Source organism: Euprymna scolopes, chromosome 11, assembly GCF_053919585.1.
Source record: "Euprymna scolopes isolate OS-2025 chromosome 11, ASM5391958v1, whole genome shotgun sequence".
In the NCBI taxonomy this organism is placed as follows: domain Eukaryota; kingdom Metazoa; phylum Mollusca; class Cephalopoda; order Sepiida; family Sepiolidae; genus Euprymna; species Euprymna scolopes.
In genome coordinates, this window is record NC_136492.1 from 105808226 (window position 1) to 105825553 (window position 17328).

General features: G+C 31.5%; 1 protein-coding gene across 2 annotated transcripts in view; it reads left to right on the plus strand.

The window, feature by feature from the left end:
• LOC145288037 (protein O-linked-mannose beta-1,2-N-acetylglucosaminyltransferase 1-like) overlaps nucleotides 1-17122 on the plus strand; it is a 185293-nt gene extending 168171 nt beyond the window's left edge. For both annotated transcript variants that reach the window (XM_080136052.1, XM_080136053.1), the window contains exons 16-21: nucleotides 276-466; nucleotides 5605-5713; nucleotides 8857-8928; nucleotides 11016-11057; nucleotides 14071-14138; nucleotides 16756-17122. In XM_080136052.1, the coding sequence (XP_079992178.1) occupies nucleotides 276-466; nucleotides 5605-5713; nucleotides 8857-8928; nucleotides 11016-11057; nucleotides 14071-14138; nucleotides 16756-16828 (555 nt within the window). In that variant the 3' untranslated portion in view covers nucleotides 16829-17122. The remainder of the gene's footprint in view (nucleotides 1-275; nucleotides 467-5604; nucleotides 5714-8856; nucleotides 8929-11015; nucleotides 11058-14070; nucleotides 14139-16755) is intronic.
• The last annotated feature ends 206 nt before the right edge of the window (nucleotides 17123-17328 follow it).

Genomic DNA, 17328 nt, shown 5'->3' on the forward strand with positions numbered 1-17328 from the left:
TTTTGTATTGAAATAATACAAATGTTTAAATCTTCATTATTATTTATAAATTTTATTAAAGAAAACAATATGTATAGATAGTTAAAAATTAAAATAAAAATACTAACATGGAGTTCAGTGGTGGAAGACGAAAACGAAGTCTCTTATGTTTCTAAATTTTTTTCGGACAATTCTAGGTACGGATCATAAATATAATCATTTTTTTTTTTTTTTTGTTATTATGCTTTGCATCCTTTGATAGCAAACTAATGCATGATGGTTGTGTTCTCGTGCAGCAATGGGATTGGGATATGTGGATGAGGGCCAATTTTATCCGCAAGGATCGTGAGTGCATAATTCCTGACATTTCACGCACATATCATTTTGGATCCAAGGGAATCAACATGAATCCATATTTCCAGGAAGTTTACTTCAAGAAGCATTCATTCATGACTTTACCTAACGTTCAGCTGAAAGATGTTGACAAGTAAGTAACTGCCTTTTGTGTCAAATAGCATTTCCTTTCATATAAAATAATGTTTTCTTTTTCTTTGTTTTGTTTTTAAGCATCTAGTGTGGTTTCTCTATCTTATTATAATAGAGCTTTGGTGTCTGTAACCAAATGTATAACATTTTTCCGTTATTATGTCATAATCTCAATCAGTTTTGTTGAAAAGAATTGTCATATTTTAATACTAAAATGCATATCATTATCTAAGTTTGTACAAGTTAAATTTTATTTAAAAAAGAGTAATTATTATTAATAATAATTAATTATTATTAATAATAATTAATTATAATTAATAATGAAAACCTTAAAAAACCGAGTAATGCTGTAAAATCATTTTATTTTAAAATGAAAAATGAAAATCAGTTTAAAAAATTTTTTTTTTTATACTTTTGGTAGAATCCACCCTAATCATAGAACTTTATAATTTGTGTTCTTTTTCTTTCAAATTATAAAGTTTTCTATGATTTCTATGATGACGGCATTCCAGTTATAGTGCTGAAAAGCTCCAACCAGAACTTGCCCCCATACTTACAAAACTTTTTAAGCGTTGATCTCAGTACAGACCAATAAGTCTCCTATGTGTCATGAGTAAGTTGTTGGAATCCATATTAAATAAAAAAGTAGTCACCCACCTCAACAGAAACAACCTTCTTAGTGACATGCAATATGGTTTCCGCTCTGCAAGATCTACTGCAACGTTTATATCACATAGGATTAGTGAACGGTTATATCACATAGGATTAGTGAATCTCTTGACAAAGGTTTCCTTTCCAGGGCAATTGCTCTTGACATATCGAAGACCTTTGATAAGGTATGGCATAAGGGCCTACTTCACAAGATTTCCAGCTATGGTATTACTGGAAATGTTTTCTCAATTATCAAATCATTTCTCTCTGATAGGTTTATAAGAGTAATGGTTGATGGGCAGAAAGAAGAGGCCCACAATATTAATGCTGGAGTCCCTCAGAGGTCCATCTTGGGCCCAACTCTCTTCCTGATCTACATAAATGATCTCCCAAAACACATACTAAAATCATTCGTTGACATCTATGCTGATGGCACAACCATCTATGGCAACACACCAAAGGCCATAAATGACAAAGTTCTCTCTAATTCTCTCTCCTCTGATCTTGAGCATGTGGTACAATGGGGGAGAGGTGGCTGGTCACTTTTAATGCATCCAAAACCAAGCTTCTATCTTTACATCATCAACGCTCTGATCCCCATCTGGCATCAATTGAAATGGATGACTCTTGTCTTGGAGAGGCTCCATGTTTTGACAAGCTTCTGGGTTTGACCTTTACTCCTGATCTGAAATGGAACACGTACATCAAATCTGTTGATAGGGACGCTGGGAAAATGGTGGGATCCTTCTACCGCTCCAGAAGATATCTCACTACTGATGCAATTCTCTATCTGTATAAAAGCCAAGTACGTCCAAGGATGGAGTACTGCTGCCACATCTGGGCAGGAGCTGCTAAAAACAGCCTATCCTGCCTTGACAGAGTACAAAATAGACTTTGTGGTTTAGTGGGGGATGCCCTTTTCTCTTCCCTGCAACCTCTCTCCCACAGAAGAGACATTGCGAGCCTGTCTTTGTTTTATCATTATTTCCATGGCAGGTACTCGTCTGAGCTCCAATCCCTCGTCCCCCCTCGCCAATCTTTTACGAGAAACACCGTCTGGCTGAAACTACTGTCAATAATTTTCCCTACTCTCTATCTGTGCCTAAATCAAAACGTAGATTCCATGAGCAAAGCTTCTTTCTTAGAACTGCACGCCAGTGGAACTCTCTGCCGCTTGCCTGTTTCCCACCTGACTACAACTTGGATGTCTTCAAGTCCAACATAAACAAACTCCTGACAAACCGCCCCCTTAAGTAAGACACTATCAAAACCCCCAATACTAATGATTACTACAATACTATCTCATTGATTACTGTACACGCAATAACCATTATCCCTGATTGGCCTTCGGGCCTTGATAAGTGATGACCCCCATGTAAACAAAAAAAAAAAAAATTCTACTGAAAGTCTTGGAAAAAAAATGCTTTTGATTTAATAAAAAAAATATTTTACTGCATTGCTTATTCTTCTGAAGTTTTCATTATTAATCTTACTAAATAATACTTTCAAAGGACGTGAATAACCGCTAATAATTAATAATTATCATGCAATATTCATTATAACTCCTACTGGTGTGACTCGTTCTGGAATATAATCTTTAGTCTTCATCCTGTTATCTTGTTTGACATATTCAGCATCTGGAGAGAGTTCAGAGGTTGGTGACATGTTTCATCTACACAATCCTTTGAACAATAAATTGTAGTTGGTTGTTTGGTGACCTCATCCTCAATATTAACATGGATGCCAACTAAAATGTGATGTGTAACCTCTACTTCACACCAATTCTACAGAAAGTACTTTGTTAAAAACCTAGAAGCTTAGCTAAGATGATTTTGGCTAAATTGTTAGAAAGCTACATTTTTTGGGGGGATTGTTGGGCCATAAAACAAGCTGCTAGAAGCTATGGTCAACCTGCAAATGATCACGCAATTTAAGGAGTTGCTGGTTACATTGTGGCTGCTGATCTTTCGATTATTACCCATGCAGATACCCATTTCTGTTTTTCATGGTACAAGCCCTGTGCTAAGTTTTTGTCAATATATTGAATATAATTATATATATATATATATATATATATAAAGTAGTAGTAAGTTATGAAAGTATATATGGCAATTAAGCCATACAGGGATGAAACACAGAAAATTCTGTGTAGCTTAATTGTCATATATATTTTCATAACTGACTACCTAGCTGTACTTGCATATTGAGCACTGTTGGAGTGAATACTAAAACTTGATACATAAAATATTATATCTTATAAAATTTGATGTGGATACATAAAATAATAAGTAATATATAATTTTTTGGTTGATTTTTTTTTTTTTTAGTGATAATTAAATATATCGGTATTAGCGATCAAGGAGATCAAGAAATATCACCCATATTTAAATTCAAAAGTGATAAAAGATAGCAAATAATAGCAGGGGCCTGTAGCATAACAGTATACACACTTAACTATAGAACCTATGGTTCAAGCCCTAATACAGTCAAGCTATGCTGATGAGTTGTAGAGCAGCGAAACACGTTTATGTAGAGTACTTTTTTAAAAAGTAAAATGAAAATAAATATATATTTATTTGTTTAAAAATAGGGGCAATATTTTTTAGGGAAAACTAATTCTTCTATAACCTAGGCACTAATACTGAATATTTAATTATCGCTAAAAAATCCAGCCAGAGTGCACACAAACTTCAGTGACCACATGTTCAATGCCAAGTGAGCTGGTCCTGGATATGACCTTAAACTATATCCAGTGGTGAGGCTCCAGCTTGCAGGCTTTGGGGAGTGTGGAACCACCCTTTAATTACCATTGCTCTCAGGTTCATTCTGACTCAGAGTGGTAGTACCTGTTAGGGTTCCAACTATAGGTTAAATAGAAACCGACATGAAAACAATAAATATATTCTATTAAAAAATTTTCCTTCAAAATCTTTGGATTCGGCTTTAAATAACCCAAAAAAGGTTGATATGCCGTAAAACAAAAACAACCAACGAACCAAGTAAGTGAGCCAACAAATAAGGTAAGGGGATGAGTTGTAGTAAATCCTGGTGGAATAGACCTGCTAATGCTGGGAGTAGAAGCTGTAAAAAGATATGCAAATGACCAAGCCAGCTGCGCAAAGTGATGTCACATCAAAGACAAAAGGATGTGTGGCTGGAGAAGCCAGGGTGTGCGGAGAAGTGGTGTTAGAGACGTAATGAGAGAAGCACGTGTTCGAGAGACTAAATATTTAGAAAAAATGTTGTTGGAAATACCAAATACAAAGGCTTATCGGACTACTGTTCTCATCTTGAGTGTGATTTTCACAACGTTTCAGTCGATGTAACCTCTGACCTCATTCAAGTGCATTTTGTTGAACTCGGGAATGTTTCTGTTGAACTTTGGACAGAATTTTGAACAGAACCCTTTATTTACTTCATGGGGGTAGCATGCTCTGTCAGCCATGAATTGATTTTTTTTTTTTTTTTTTTTTTTTTACAAAATGATCACCACTTATCAAGGCCCTGAAGCCACCCAGGGATAAGGGTTATTGCAAGTACATTACGTTAGTGTGGAGATTTGATGAAGTGTTTACTTAAGGGGGCGGTTCATTAGGAATTTGTTAACGTTGGACTTGAAGACATCCAAGTTGTAGTCCGGTGGGAAGCAGGCAGACGGAACAGAGTTCCACAGGCGTTCAGTTCTAAGAAAGAAGCTTTGTTTATGGAATCCACGTTTTGATTTAAGCACAGATATAGAGTGGGGGAAATTTTTCACAGTGGATTCAGCTAGACGGGTGTTTTTCGTGAAAGATTGGCAAGGGGGGGACCAGAGATTGGAGTTCAGAGGAGCACCTGCCATGGAAATAATGATAAAACAAGGATAGGCTCGCAACGTCTCTTCTGTGGGAGAGAGGTTGCAGGGTAGAGAAAAGGGCATCCCCCACTAAGCCACAAAGTCTATTTTGTCAAGGCATGATAGGCTGTTTTTAGCAGCTCCTGCCCAGATATGGCAACAGTATTCCATCCTTGGACGTACTTGGCTTTTATATAGATTATATTTTTAGATTTTATATATGATTAAAGGTCCTAAATAATTCACAGTTGTATTTTTTGGTTGCCCACACTGAGGATTTGAACCTTCAACCTTCAGGAGAATATCACTTTTTACAATTGACTGGAAAAGGTCAAAGGTTACATCAACCAAAACGTTATGAAAATCACACTCAAGATGGGAATAGTAGTCCGAAGCATCCAAATAATACGAATAATTAATCCTCATCTCAAGAATTCAGAAACGTTATAAAGGCTTTTGTTAAAAAAAAAAAACAAGACTGAGTCGAGTTTTTCCTGTCCTCTGTGTGTCTTTGATATAATTACTACGTTACACTGGTGCAAACTTATTAACCCTTAAATGTGTTTTTATATGTAAATATATGCTTTTATAATTGTTGATAGATTTAGATTTGCCTTAACATTTCTGGTTATAAGAATTTCTTCCTTCCTCAGAATGAAAAAGGACAACTACGAAGTTCTCATGAAGACCTTAATTAAAGATGCCAAAGTTTTAAACCATACCAGACCACCATGTGATGCTGATTTTATTCCAAACACTAAGGTACTTTTTTTCATTTGTTTTATTTTCTCGCCCTTATGTTTAAATTTGTGTGTTCGAGATTGGTCTAATGGATACAATTATAGGTTACATTTTACTATCCCTTACATAAGAGAGGGTATGAGATGGGCAGGTTATTTGGGCTGGTTAGTAAGAAAGCATAAATGTTCAACAAAGGTAGAAATGGAAAGGAGGACAATCTGGAGAATTAAATGTTATAATTTTTGTTTTTGTTTTTCTAACTCTGAACTGAATTCATAATTTTATCTCCATTTGAGACACAATATCCTTATTGCTTCCATGAAGTAGTGCTCCAAACTTGAAGCCTTGTTGCCACCTGCCTTAAGGGTAGGAAAGTTTACTTATGCATAAAAATTCTCATTTATTTAGACAGTTGATTCATTTGACAACTTGCTTATCGCCTTCAGTTCAAATGTCATTTCCTGTCCGTCAGACATTGTTGGTTTTTCAGCACGAGACAATTTCACATCTTGCTTTCCCTTGCTGATGCAAACCGCAGGGGACTTCTTTCATCTTTGCTGCTTTAAGAAGTGAGAATTTAAGAAGTGAGAATTTAAGAAGTGAGAATTTCCTCTTTTTTTGCAAGTGAGTCTCACGCCCACATTGCCTACACGTTACCTGAAAAGAGTTAAATTGATTGCCTGATTTCGATCGTCTGATTCAAAGTTTCCTGAAGGCTCTGCCTGCTTACGTGATGCAGTGGATTCAAGCAACGGCAAGATGATCTAGTGACGCCTGTACCTTCACCAAAATTTGTTGAGATATACGTTGGTGTGATAGAAAAGTTGTTTTTGTATTTTTCACTGTATGAAGCTCATTTGTGCTTTTTACTTATAAATTCTTCCACATTAATGCAATGGAAAGTTAAATTAAGTTAATTCTATATATAGTTTGTTTGCGATGTCATAAATATTATTTTTGAAAAACTGCTTCGAAAATTTTATAAATTGATGTAAACAAAATAAAGTAAAATCAGATTTTATCTCTAATTTATTTATTTATTCATAAACTCTGGCATATCTTTTAAGAGTTTCTTTTTGCATAAGTAATATAAGTCTATTTAATTCTATATTATCCTTATTACAAATGTGCACCTGTCAAAACTGACAAGAAATATGCCTTGACTGTGTTTGCACTGATATTCATATAAAATAACATCTAAATCAGTGAAGTTTAAAAATAGAAATGATTATTTCATAAAATGTTTTGAAATGATGCTAAGTGGCATATGTTTTATGATTCTTCCAAAGTTAGTCATAACCTATGATTCCTAGTTCATTGATATTACAAAATGTTTATGCTTTTATCCATTTCTTTTAAATGTAATTTAATAATAGATTTGAAATAGCCTTTTCTTCAAGTGAGGAAAAAATTGACAAAAATCAAGACATGACTAATAAAAAAAAATGATTATTTCGATTTTAAATGTTGATTTTATGATTTTTAAATGTCTTTCAATTGTTAAAAATGCCGCTTAACACTATTTAAAAATAACTTATTGGATAAAACTACTATACTTTTTTTTTAACATAAAAACTATACATTATAATTTAATAAAAATAAAAAAATGCCCATTTTACTATTTTAAATATGGTGGGTGTGTCTGGTTTACTCTTACAAGGTTTTGTACTGATGTATTATGATCGAATATTTTTTTATTTTTCAGAAAAATAAAATTATTGATTTTTAGAACACTGGGTTCAGACAAAAAAGTACTTAAAGTTATTTTTACTTTTTAAAATGTTTCAACAAATTCGTCACAAATTCTTCATTCAAGAAGAAAAAAATGTATGCTGACAATTAAATTTTGCCTCTTTGGAAATTTCGCTTTTAATTAGTCAATCCTGACATACCTATCATAAATATCGCATTTTAATTAGATTAGCCAACATTTTATCTCATCCTTTATATCACACTAGCAGGACTTGTGTCCTGACATTGTCCAGAAGAATAGAGGAAACCAAGAATTGCAACCTTGAAGTTAAATGACTGGAAAGACATTTTTTTTCACCTAAAATGCTAAGTATTTATCCATGATGTCGAAATATTCATAAATAGAATTATGAGTTATAATAAAATAAAAATCATTGAATAAGAAAGAAAATGAATAATTAATTAATGAGATGTTCTTTTGCAAAGCAATATGCTAAATAGTTAATTTTCAGACATCAATCACATAGACATGACAAACTATATTAGAAACTTCTTCCACGGTGACTATGAAGTTAGTGTTTTAATATCATTGGCAATGTAGCAAATGGCTTAATTTTATAAATATAGAAAAATAACAGACAAATTTTAGATAATATCATTAAGTTACAATTTATTTTTTCTTAGCGCAAGATGACTATTAAAATTAAATTTTTTCTTAACTATTTATTTTTCAACCTATTGACTATTTGTTTTATTTAGATGAATATTTTTTAGTAGCTATACATCTTATTTTAGTTATTATTAACTAGTGGAACCTGTGAAAATTCCATAATGGCATCTTTCATATGTAATATATTGCTGCTGGGTATTCTGTGGACGTTCAGTGTGAATGGAAACCTTGTGATATTATTGTGACTCTATATCTAAGTAATCTAGTTGATGTAGTATCAAAATATATCTGGTTATTACAGTTTATCTCCAACATCCTTATTGAAGTCTGTGGCATATTTCCATTATATTGGTGCTCAGCACAAACAAAAATCCACGATCTCATTATACCATTTTTAGACAAAACAGATACTACCCTTGAATCCTAATCAGAAGATGAAGAAAGTATATTTTAGCTTCACATATGACATCATGTAAAAAAAAAAATTTTTTTTTTTTTTACATTCCATCTTTGGTGATCAGGAGATCCTATTTATTAAAAAGGAAGATAGAAGATGATAACCTACTATGAACATTAAATTAACGTATCTATATAATAATTTAATGTTCATAGTATGTTATCACTTTCTATCATCCTTTTTAATAAATAAGATCTTCCGATTGAATAATTTATAATCTGGAAACCATGATACAGTGCGTATGTACATTAAAGGTACTACAGTATTAATGCATAGATATATCTTTATATTAAAAATAGGTATTAAATCTATTATAATAATTTATATGCACTTATTTTTTTTCAGGATGATTTATATGTTATGTTTATAAATATGACATCAGACAAAGATTACACAACATGGAAACATTTGGCCAAGGTAAATTTTTTTTTTTCTATTATTTTCACTTGTTAGGAGACGGACAAACTAAGTAAAAAAAAAAAAAGAAAAGAAAAGAGCTTGAAAATCCAAAGTACAAATGAGCCAAAGAATTGTGTCTGATTTTTGAAGTAGGCTTTTATTTAGAGGTAAAACAATACACAGTTAATGAAAAACTTCTAAGTTTACTCTTAAATATAAATGCTAGCGGGGGAGGTGGGGGTAGTGGTGTTACTCGGCTTTGCCTGGTCATAAAATATGCTTAAATATGATATTTTAATTTGTCCAGATTTTGTATATATTATTATTATAGAATCGTGATTTCAAAAGTAAAACAAAAAGTTTGAAAATATGAAGACAGACAGACAAACATATAGCTGTTTATGTATTAGATTAACTTTCCTCTTGCCCCACAACAGCTTGCTTTTATGCAGCCCAGGATCATCTAATGCATATGAACAGCAAGTATACAAGTTACTTACTCGTGACTGTTGAGCATAATTATTGAATCAAATGCATTTTTTCTGCAGAGAAATGGGAAGGGAATTCATGCTTAGTCGCCTTCTCTTTCACTTTTATTATTTTTAATAATTTCAACTGGAATATTTTGTAACCAATTCTGTGCCCTTTATATCTTACAAATTGTTTTTGTTATTTTTCAAATTGAAAAACACAATTTTCCCAAACCTAAATCGCGGGTGGGTTGCATGCTTAGTCAACTTTCATTATTTTTATTATTAGTTTTAACTAGAATATTATTTCTTAACTATATAGATATAATTTTTTCAAACTGTTTTTTTTTTTTTTTACCCAAATTGAAATACACGTTTTGCAAATTTTTCAAAATCTAAATCTACCACACAATTAGATTTGGTTTCTAACAAAAAAATATATTCTTTCAACGGATTATGTAATCATGTTAAAGAATAGCAATAGTGTGGAAAATGTTAAGGATAAACAGAATGAATTTTGAAATAATGCTACACAAAAAAGAACTTACTGCTGCATACAATGATGATTATTCTTAGAAGATAAAAGGTAAAGATTACCTGTTTAATGTAAGGTAGGCTAAACACTAAAGTCTTGCTAAGGTAACTAGTCTGGGAGAAGGAAAACTCTAAAATAAAATTGATGATAAGAGTTCTGTGTGCCTACCACTCAAAGACTGTTGTATTATTGATTTAAATAACCATGAACCATTTTGATGGTAATCTAGGCATGATAAAAACTTTCACATTCATTAAAATGTTTTCTAATGAAATTGGAGGCGTTATTAAAAACTAGCAAAAGTACCCATCGTTGCCTGGGTTCAGAAACAGCCTACAGAAAATGGACTCTGATTTATGAAAGTATGATAGGTTATGAAAAGGAAGGCTTGTAAAGAGATAGCTTCGAATTTGGAGGTATCAAAACCAAAGCAAAATATGATGAAAGTAAAAATAGATAAACCCCATAATTTATTATACCATACCTTTTCATACTGAAACACTTATCACAATATTCTGTGGATCTATATTAAAAAAAACTTGTTTAACTTTGTGACATATTTCCATTCTAAGGAGGTCAGGTGCGAATGAACACCCCATAATTTTATTATACCATATTTCTTCAAACTGAAACATAATTATCAAAGTATACTTACGCAGATAAATATGAAAAGTCTTTATTAAAGTTTGCACCTATTTCCATTCTATGGAGGCCATGCGCGAACGCAGACCCCACAATTTTATTATACCATCCCTATTTAAGTTAAAACATACTTATCAAAGTATTATTATGTACATTTATATCAAAAACACTTGTAAAGGTTTTTTTTTAAATTTTACATTTTTTTATTTCCATACTTTGTGGACCAGGCGCAAACGTAGACCCTACAATTTTAATGAACCACCGTTCTGCCAGATCAAACATACCCATTCCTGTGTCTAGATACATCTTCTATCGTTATATGTAATCAGTTTTTTAAAATAGTCAACCATATATTCGTGACCAGACACACACACAGACATTCAGCTTTATATTATAGATATGTTTTCTAATAAAATTGGAGGCTTTATTAAAAATATGTTTTCTAAAACCTTTTTCAGTGTTTTCATCTTTGGGACCTGGATGTTAGAGGATTTCATAAGGTATGAGCAGTTTTGCTTGTCACTCAATAATTGTTCATTTTGTAAATTTGTCATTCAATATTTTTTCTTTTTTTTGTGTGCATGTATGTAGTGGGGGGGAGGGAGGTCATTTTTAATTTCTTTTCTGTTCTCATATTTAGGCCACCGCAATCTTTTCCACAAATGTTCATAGCCTCTGTTCAGTCTCAAAAGACAATGGATACCTGCTGTAAAGATAGCTACATGTTTGGAAACAATGCCGAGATAAGCAGAGAGCACATACAGTACTTGGAATTCCCAAATGGTTACCCATTTTAGTACTGACCAGGCTCAATATTGCTTAACTTTAGTGATCTGGCAAGTGTCAGTGTGATTATGCTGTATATATTAAATCCATATGAAAAGTACATTTGATGTTGAGGTTCTAGATTGGATAGTTTTAAAAAGTGTGAAGTCATTTTTTAGTGGTCATTATTCCCTGACCTTAAAAATGGAAGTACTTGTCAGGGTCACATTTATGGGTTGAATTGAAACACTAAACTGCACCAGCAAGATGTTCCCCTCTTTCCTACCCCAAATCCAATTTTCATAGCTATTTCTACTTTTTTTTTCTTGCCTACTTTACTTTGCAACCCTATCAATTAAGCCCTTCCCCAGAGAAGTTCTGGGTATGAAAGAAAACCTCAGCCAGTGATGAGGCCCTTAATGTCGGAGCTTTTGGAAGTGTGGAGTTATCTTTTTGTTACCACTACTCTGAGATTTATTTTGACCCAAGGTCAAATCAGGTTTTCAAACTTTCTGTCTAAAAACAAATTTAATCTACAAACCAATCATATAAAAAATAGTTTTAGCATAAAATAACCCAATAAGAACTGATATGTCAAACTCAACAACCGATTAAGCATACCAAAAGTTCCCTTTTCTGAATCCTAAAAAAATATTTCCTTACAAATTGAATACAATTGTACAATGAAATAGTCGAAATATTTTGATTTAAGATTTCGATTGATTGAAAACTCATCTTTAATTGATCCGATTTGACTTCTTTTTTTTTGTTAGTATGTTCCCATTTTCAGATAACTTTTTTTTTTTATCTAAGTGTGAATAAAACAAAACAAAATAAAATGTAAGTGTAATTTTGCTGGTATACATAAACTTTATACATTTAACATAAACTTAATACATTTAACAAGAAATAAAATAATCATTTAGAACATTCTGTTCTGATATTGCTTTCATCTATTTGAATTATATAAATTTTTTTATTTTGAATATTTTATATATTCGTATATGTTGTTTGTATCTTTATTTCCTGTGTTTTGTTCCAATGTTTGTGATTAATTAAAACATTTTGTTTTATTCTAATTTTTATTATTTACTAGCAGGGAGACCCGATGTTCGGTATTGATCAACTAGTGTCATCGAAATCGGTGAATCACCCATTCGTCAATCAAATCAATTAATTACCTGCTCTAGTCAGGAGCCCACCGCAGTTCACAAGGAGGAAGCTTCACATGCCTTCCCATAGTGATTTAGTCCACAATTCATTGTAGTTTGCATTGCACTTTAGAGAACCCACTGTTGATTTTCTGAAATTATTTTTATATAATGACTTGAATTAAAATTTAAAATAGAAAAGTCAAGTACAACGGTTCATTTGTGGTCTAAACAGGAACATTCATTCTGAACGCATCTTGTCTTATCAAAGAACACTGCTGATTTTATATGTTGGGCCTTTCTGTTTGTGCAGTAATAAAACTTCTCAAATACACTTGTGATGTTAGGCTGTATAAAAGTGTTAACTTCAGTCAAAATCTGACTGTTTCTTCTACAATGAGATTTCTTTGATTATCAATACTTATTGGAGATATTCTGATACAAAACCTATTTAAGAACACTCCCAGGCACATAAGGTACATGTGTGTAAAATTAAAAAAAAAAAAAAAAATCCACTCACTGTCCTGTTGGAACCTAGAATTGATTTTGTTTTTGCATTTCATGTTTCCAATATTAAAAAGGCTGTTGTCTTCCTCTAATTTTTGTGCCTTCAATTCCAGTTTGGAATAGAAATGTCAGGTCGTCAACAACAATAAACAATTGAATAAAAAGTTATTTTTTAATTAATGTTCTCTGTGATAAGTTGATTAGAAATGATTTTTTCAACATAATATCAAATAGATTTTTTTCATTCTGAAAAAAGATTCTCTCAGCGTAATATCAAACAGGGTGGTGAAAATTAGTTAACTGGCAGTCTGATTATATTCAAGGAAGAACTTTTGTTATAAATCCATCTCTGTTGACATTTGTATTCTGTGCTTCCACTTTACTCCTGTCAGTGGTCATGAATCTCAATCAAATCGCATTTTCTCACACTTGCTGACTTACCTCTAATATCAATATTCTATTTGCCACTATGTATCAAACCTCTGTAACCTTCATGCATTCTTTTGGTTTGTCCGAGAATTCCTTCAACGACACTCAATTTATTAGAAATGGGAAAATAAAAATTATTTACTGCTATTCAACATATCTAACATTCAATATATTACACAAGTAGGAATTCATATTTACCCTATAGCAGCAGTAGTTGTATTGCCACACGGACACAAGAGTACAAGAAACTTAGAAACATTGGAGTGACAAGTTTCTCTTGGCCAACTCTGATCAAGACACATTCTAAATCTCACATACTAGCTCTTCAAAATTAATCGGGCAGCTGATACAGTTTGCAGGAAGTGCAGAGTTAGTACTGTCTAATCACTAACAACTTGTCGAAGAGTTCACAACTACTTACTATCGCTGCCCTCCTTTACCATGACATCATAACCTCTGACCCAGGGTGCCTCTTTGCATATCTGAAGGAAATAGAAATGACTATCCAACCTCCATAAAGTCTCTCAGCTACCTAACTGATACCCTGCTGGTTGAGGGTCTAACAAACAAACAAAAAAAGCAACAAGTATGTTTGAAAACTTTTGTTCTTTAAAAAATTTTTTTTTTGTTTTTACTCTATTTCTCTACTGATCTATTTCAGAGCATGTGGCGTCTGTTCCTGAAAACCAATCATATTCTCATCATAGGAACTCCCGCCTCACCTTACTCGTAAGTAAACTTTGTCGATTCAATATTTTTTTTTTTGCTCATTTGTCCCATTTTGAAAGAAATAAAGTCAGTGCTTGTGTAGTATAAATGAATTTAAAAAAATGGATTTTAGGTAAAAGCACTATGATGATGATTGACTAGATAATTTACTAGAATGATTTTTTGTGAAAAACATAGCAGTCTGTCATTTTCTATTTTGAGATGGCAGATTTTAATGGAAAGCAAAGGAGAGTCGCAACTAACAATTATGATAAAACTGTATAATTCAATACATTTTATTTTTCCTTGTAATTATTTTTCTATTTAATCATTTTTTGTGATTTTGGAAATTTTTACTAATTTCAAAATGACACGTAAGTTTGTAATAGTGTTTTTGCCTAAAATGCACTTATTTGAAATTTAATCATACTGCACAAGCATCATCAAGTCTTCTACATTTAGGAATAATTTATAATCTCCATAATTTGTTAGAAAGCAAAATAAAGTACATAGATTATCTCCCTTTAATGAAGTCACTATATTTTAAACTTTTATTTCTATTTTAGAATTTCCAAATATTTAAGAAAATAGATAACAAAATCATGATTCAAAGAATAGTCTATACCTTTTCAACTTCAAAATGAGAATTAGTATAATACAAATAAATTTAATATTTATTTTATTTTTACTTCAAGCAGATATAAAATAATTTTTATTTCAGATAAAAAATAATATAAATGTTTCTAAGAAATTTATTTAAAATATATCATCTAAGTTAATTACAGAGGGAAGTAACCTTAATTGCAGATACAAAGTTAGTGTAAGCTTCTAAGTTGTTTGTATTTTTGGGTTTTTTCTTCATCTCATATAATGAAGATAATCAATTTCCTTACACATGGGGTAAGTTAACTGAAAAAAAAAAAATTTGCAATTTATTTTTTTAAATCTAAATTTGAAGTTGTTTTTTCTTATTTTAAATTTTATTGTTTTTAGGTTTTTGAAATTTTCTTAATTTGGAGTTGATTGTTTTTTTTTTTTTTGTTTTGCATGAAAATAAGTCCATTTTGAAGTTGAAAAAGTATAGTATCTTAATTTTCAAATGAACTATTTTAAATAAAATTAATTATATTTTTGAGGTGTATGTAAACTTAATATATTTTACAAAAGAATAGAAATAATGAAAAACATTCTTTAACGATTATATTACGATTTTCCTGGTGTTGTATTTTTTTTTTTAATCTTTTAATTTATTTACAATTAAATTTTGGATTATTCAGATTACAGTGCTCATCTTTGATATTATTCTTGCAACATTTTGACCGATGTAACTCCCTGACTTCTTTAGGCATTCTACAAGCAATACTAAGAATATAATTAAGAATTGCTTTAGACTTCTACCTGGTCATGGCTGAGAAAACGTAGTCAAATAGTACTTGTAAAATAAATGATTCTGTTGAAAATTTTGTACAGATTCCCACGTCTGACAGAAAGCTTTCAGAGTTCGACATCTGAAGAAGACCAGAAGTTAGATCAACTGAAACGCTATAAGAATAACATCCAAGTTTGAATAATCCAAATTATACAAATTATCAATTCTCATCTAAATTTCAGAAACTTAATGTGGTAGTACTTGTAAAACAACCACAGGGATGTTACACTATCAGTTGGTAGATTGTGTACGACCTATTAAGTTAGAAAATCTTTTGTTGCGTTCTGTCCAAGAGGGAAAAACTATGGGTTCTTTTTCGTTATTGTAGTGAAATTCGAAAATTGAAATCTTGAATTTCAAGTGAAGCAAATTGTATCTACTGAATTGTCCAAATCTTATGAAAAATGATCAAGTAGAAAATTAATTATTAATGAAAAGTTTCGAAAACAATTAGCAGAAATTAAGCTTTGTTGAAGTGGTCAAAGATTTTCAGTTTTAAAGAAATGTATACCTCCCTTTTGTTACAATTCAAACCGTTTTATTTATTTTTTTTTTTGCGAAACTCAATTTTCGCTAATTGTCTTTGAAAATTGTTTTCATTAATAATTTTCTATTTTTCCATAATTTTTGGATATGTTCGTTATTGTGACATGGCAATTCAGTAGATTCCATTAGTTTCACTTGAGATTCAATATTTTAATTTTCGAATTTTGCTACAATAATGAAGAAGAAGCAAACTCTTATAGTTATATGGATATATGAAACGTTAATGTAAAATATTGTTTGCAATTTTTACTCTTGGTATGTACGTGTACAGCCCTTCAAATCTGCCAGTCTGTGCTCTGCTTCCACTGAGAAAAGGTTACATGTCAACTAATGCCTTTTTTTAGTCAATTATATTGAACCAACATCAGAAAAATTTATAAATTGAAATTATTTGACAAAAAATTAATTTGGACAGAAATGGGTTAATAAATATGAATTGCTTTTGTAGACTGTTTATTTACTTCTTTTGTGTGTACGTGCATGTGTTGAAATAGAGCCACAATGTAGATTATTATTATGGCTGATAGGCTATCCTGCATTGCCCGGCTCTTTTCTAGTTTAAAAATTAACGTCCACATGATTAAATCATTGAATTTCCGTCAGAAACAACAATCTAGTATTATGAAACTAATTCAGATTTCTTTGTTTTTGTTTTGCGTTTAGGGAGTACAAACCTGCGAATGTCTTGCCTATTTATTTAAATGAGAGCATCATTTTGCATAAAGAAGGACAATGAAGCAACCAATTTGAATAGCAGTTTGTCGTCCATTCAAGCCGAAGAAATCCAATGAAAAACAATAGCAGTAACTCTCTTTTCAGAGATTGAAAGGAACCAAAAACATTCAAAACTGCTGGATATTTGGTATTTTTACCCCACTCCCCCGCCCCTTTTTTTTAAACATTAACATGAAGATCGACTCTCAGAATCGGAAACAAGCCAGATCAAGACAACATAGCATGCACATACAAAAGGCTCAATATCAGTTCAGATAGAGCTTTATAACGATAATAAATGTGGCATTCATCTGAATTGTGTACTAACCGTTCTTTTTAGATTTGAATATAAATTCAAATTTGTTAAGTTTGGTCAAATGTGTGAAAACGTTCAGGATTTTATAAATCCATTTTCTGATGATTGGATGATCCATGCAAATCTAATAACATTAAGATAAGCTGCATTTATTCTAATATATATATATATATATATATATATATATATATATATGAATGATAAAT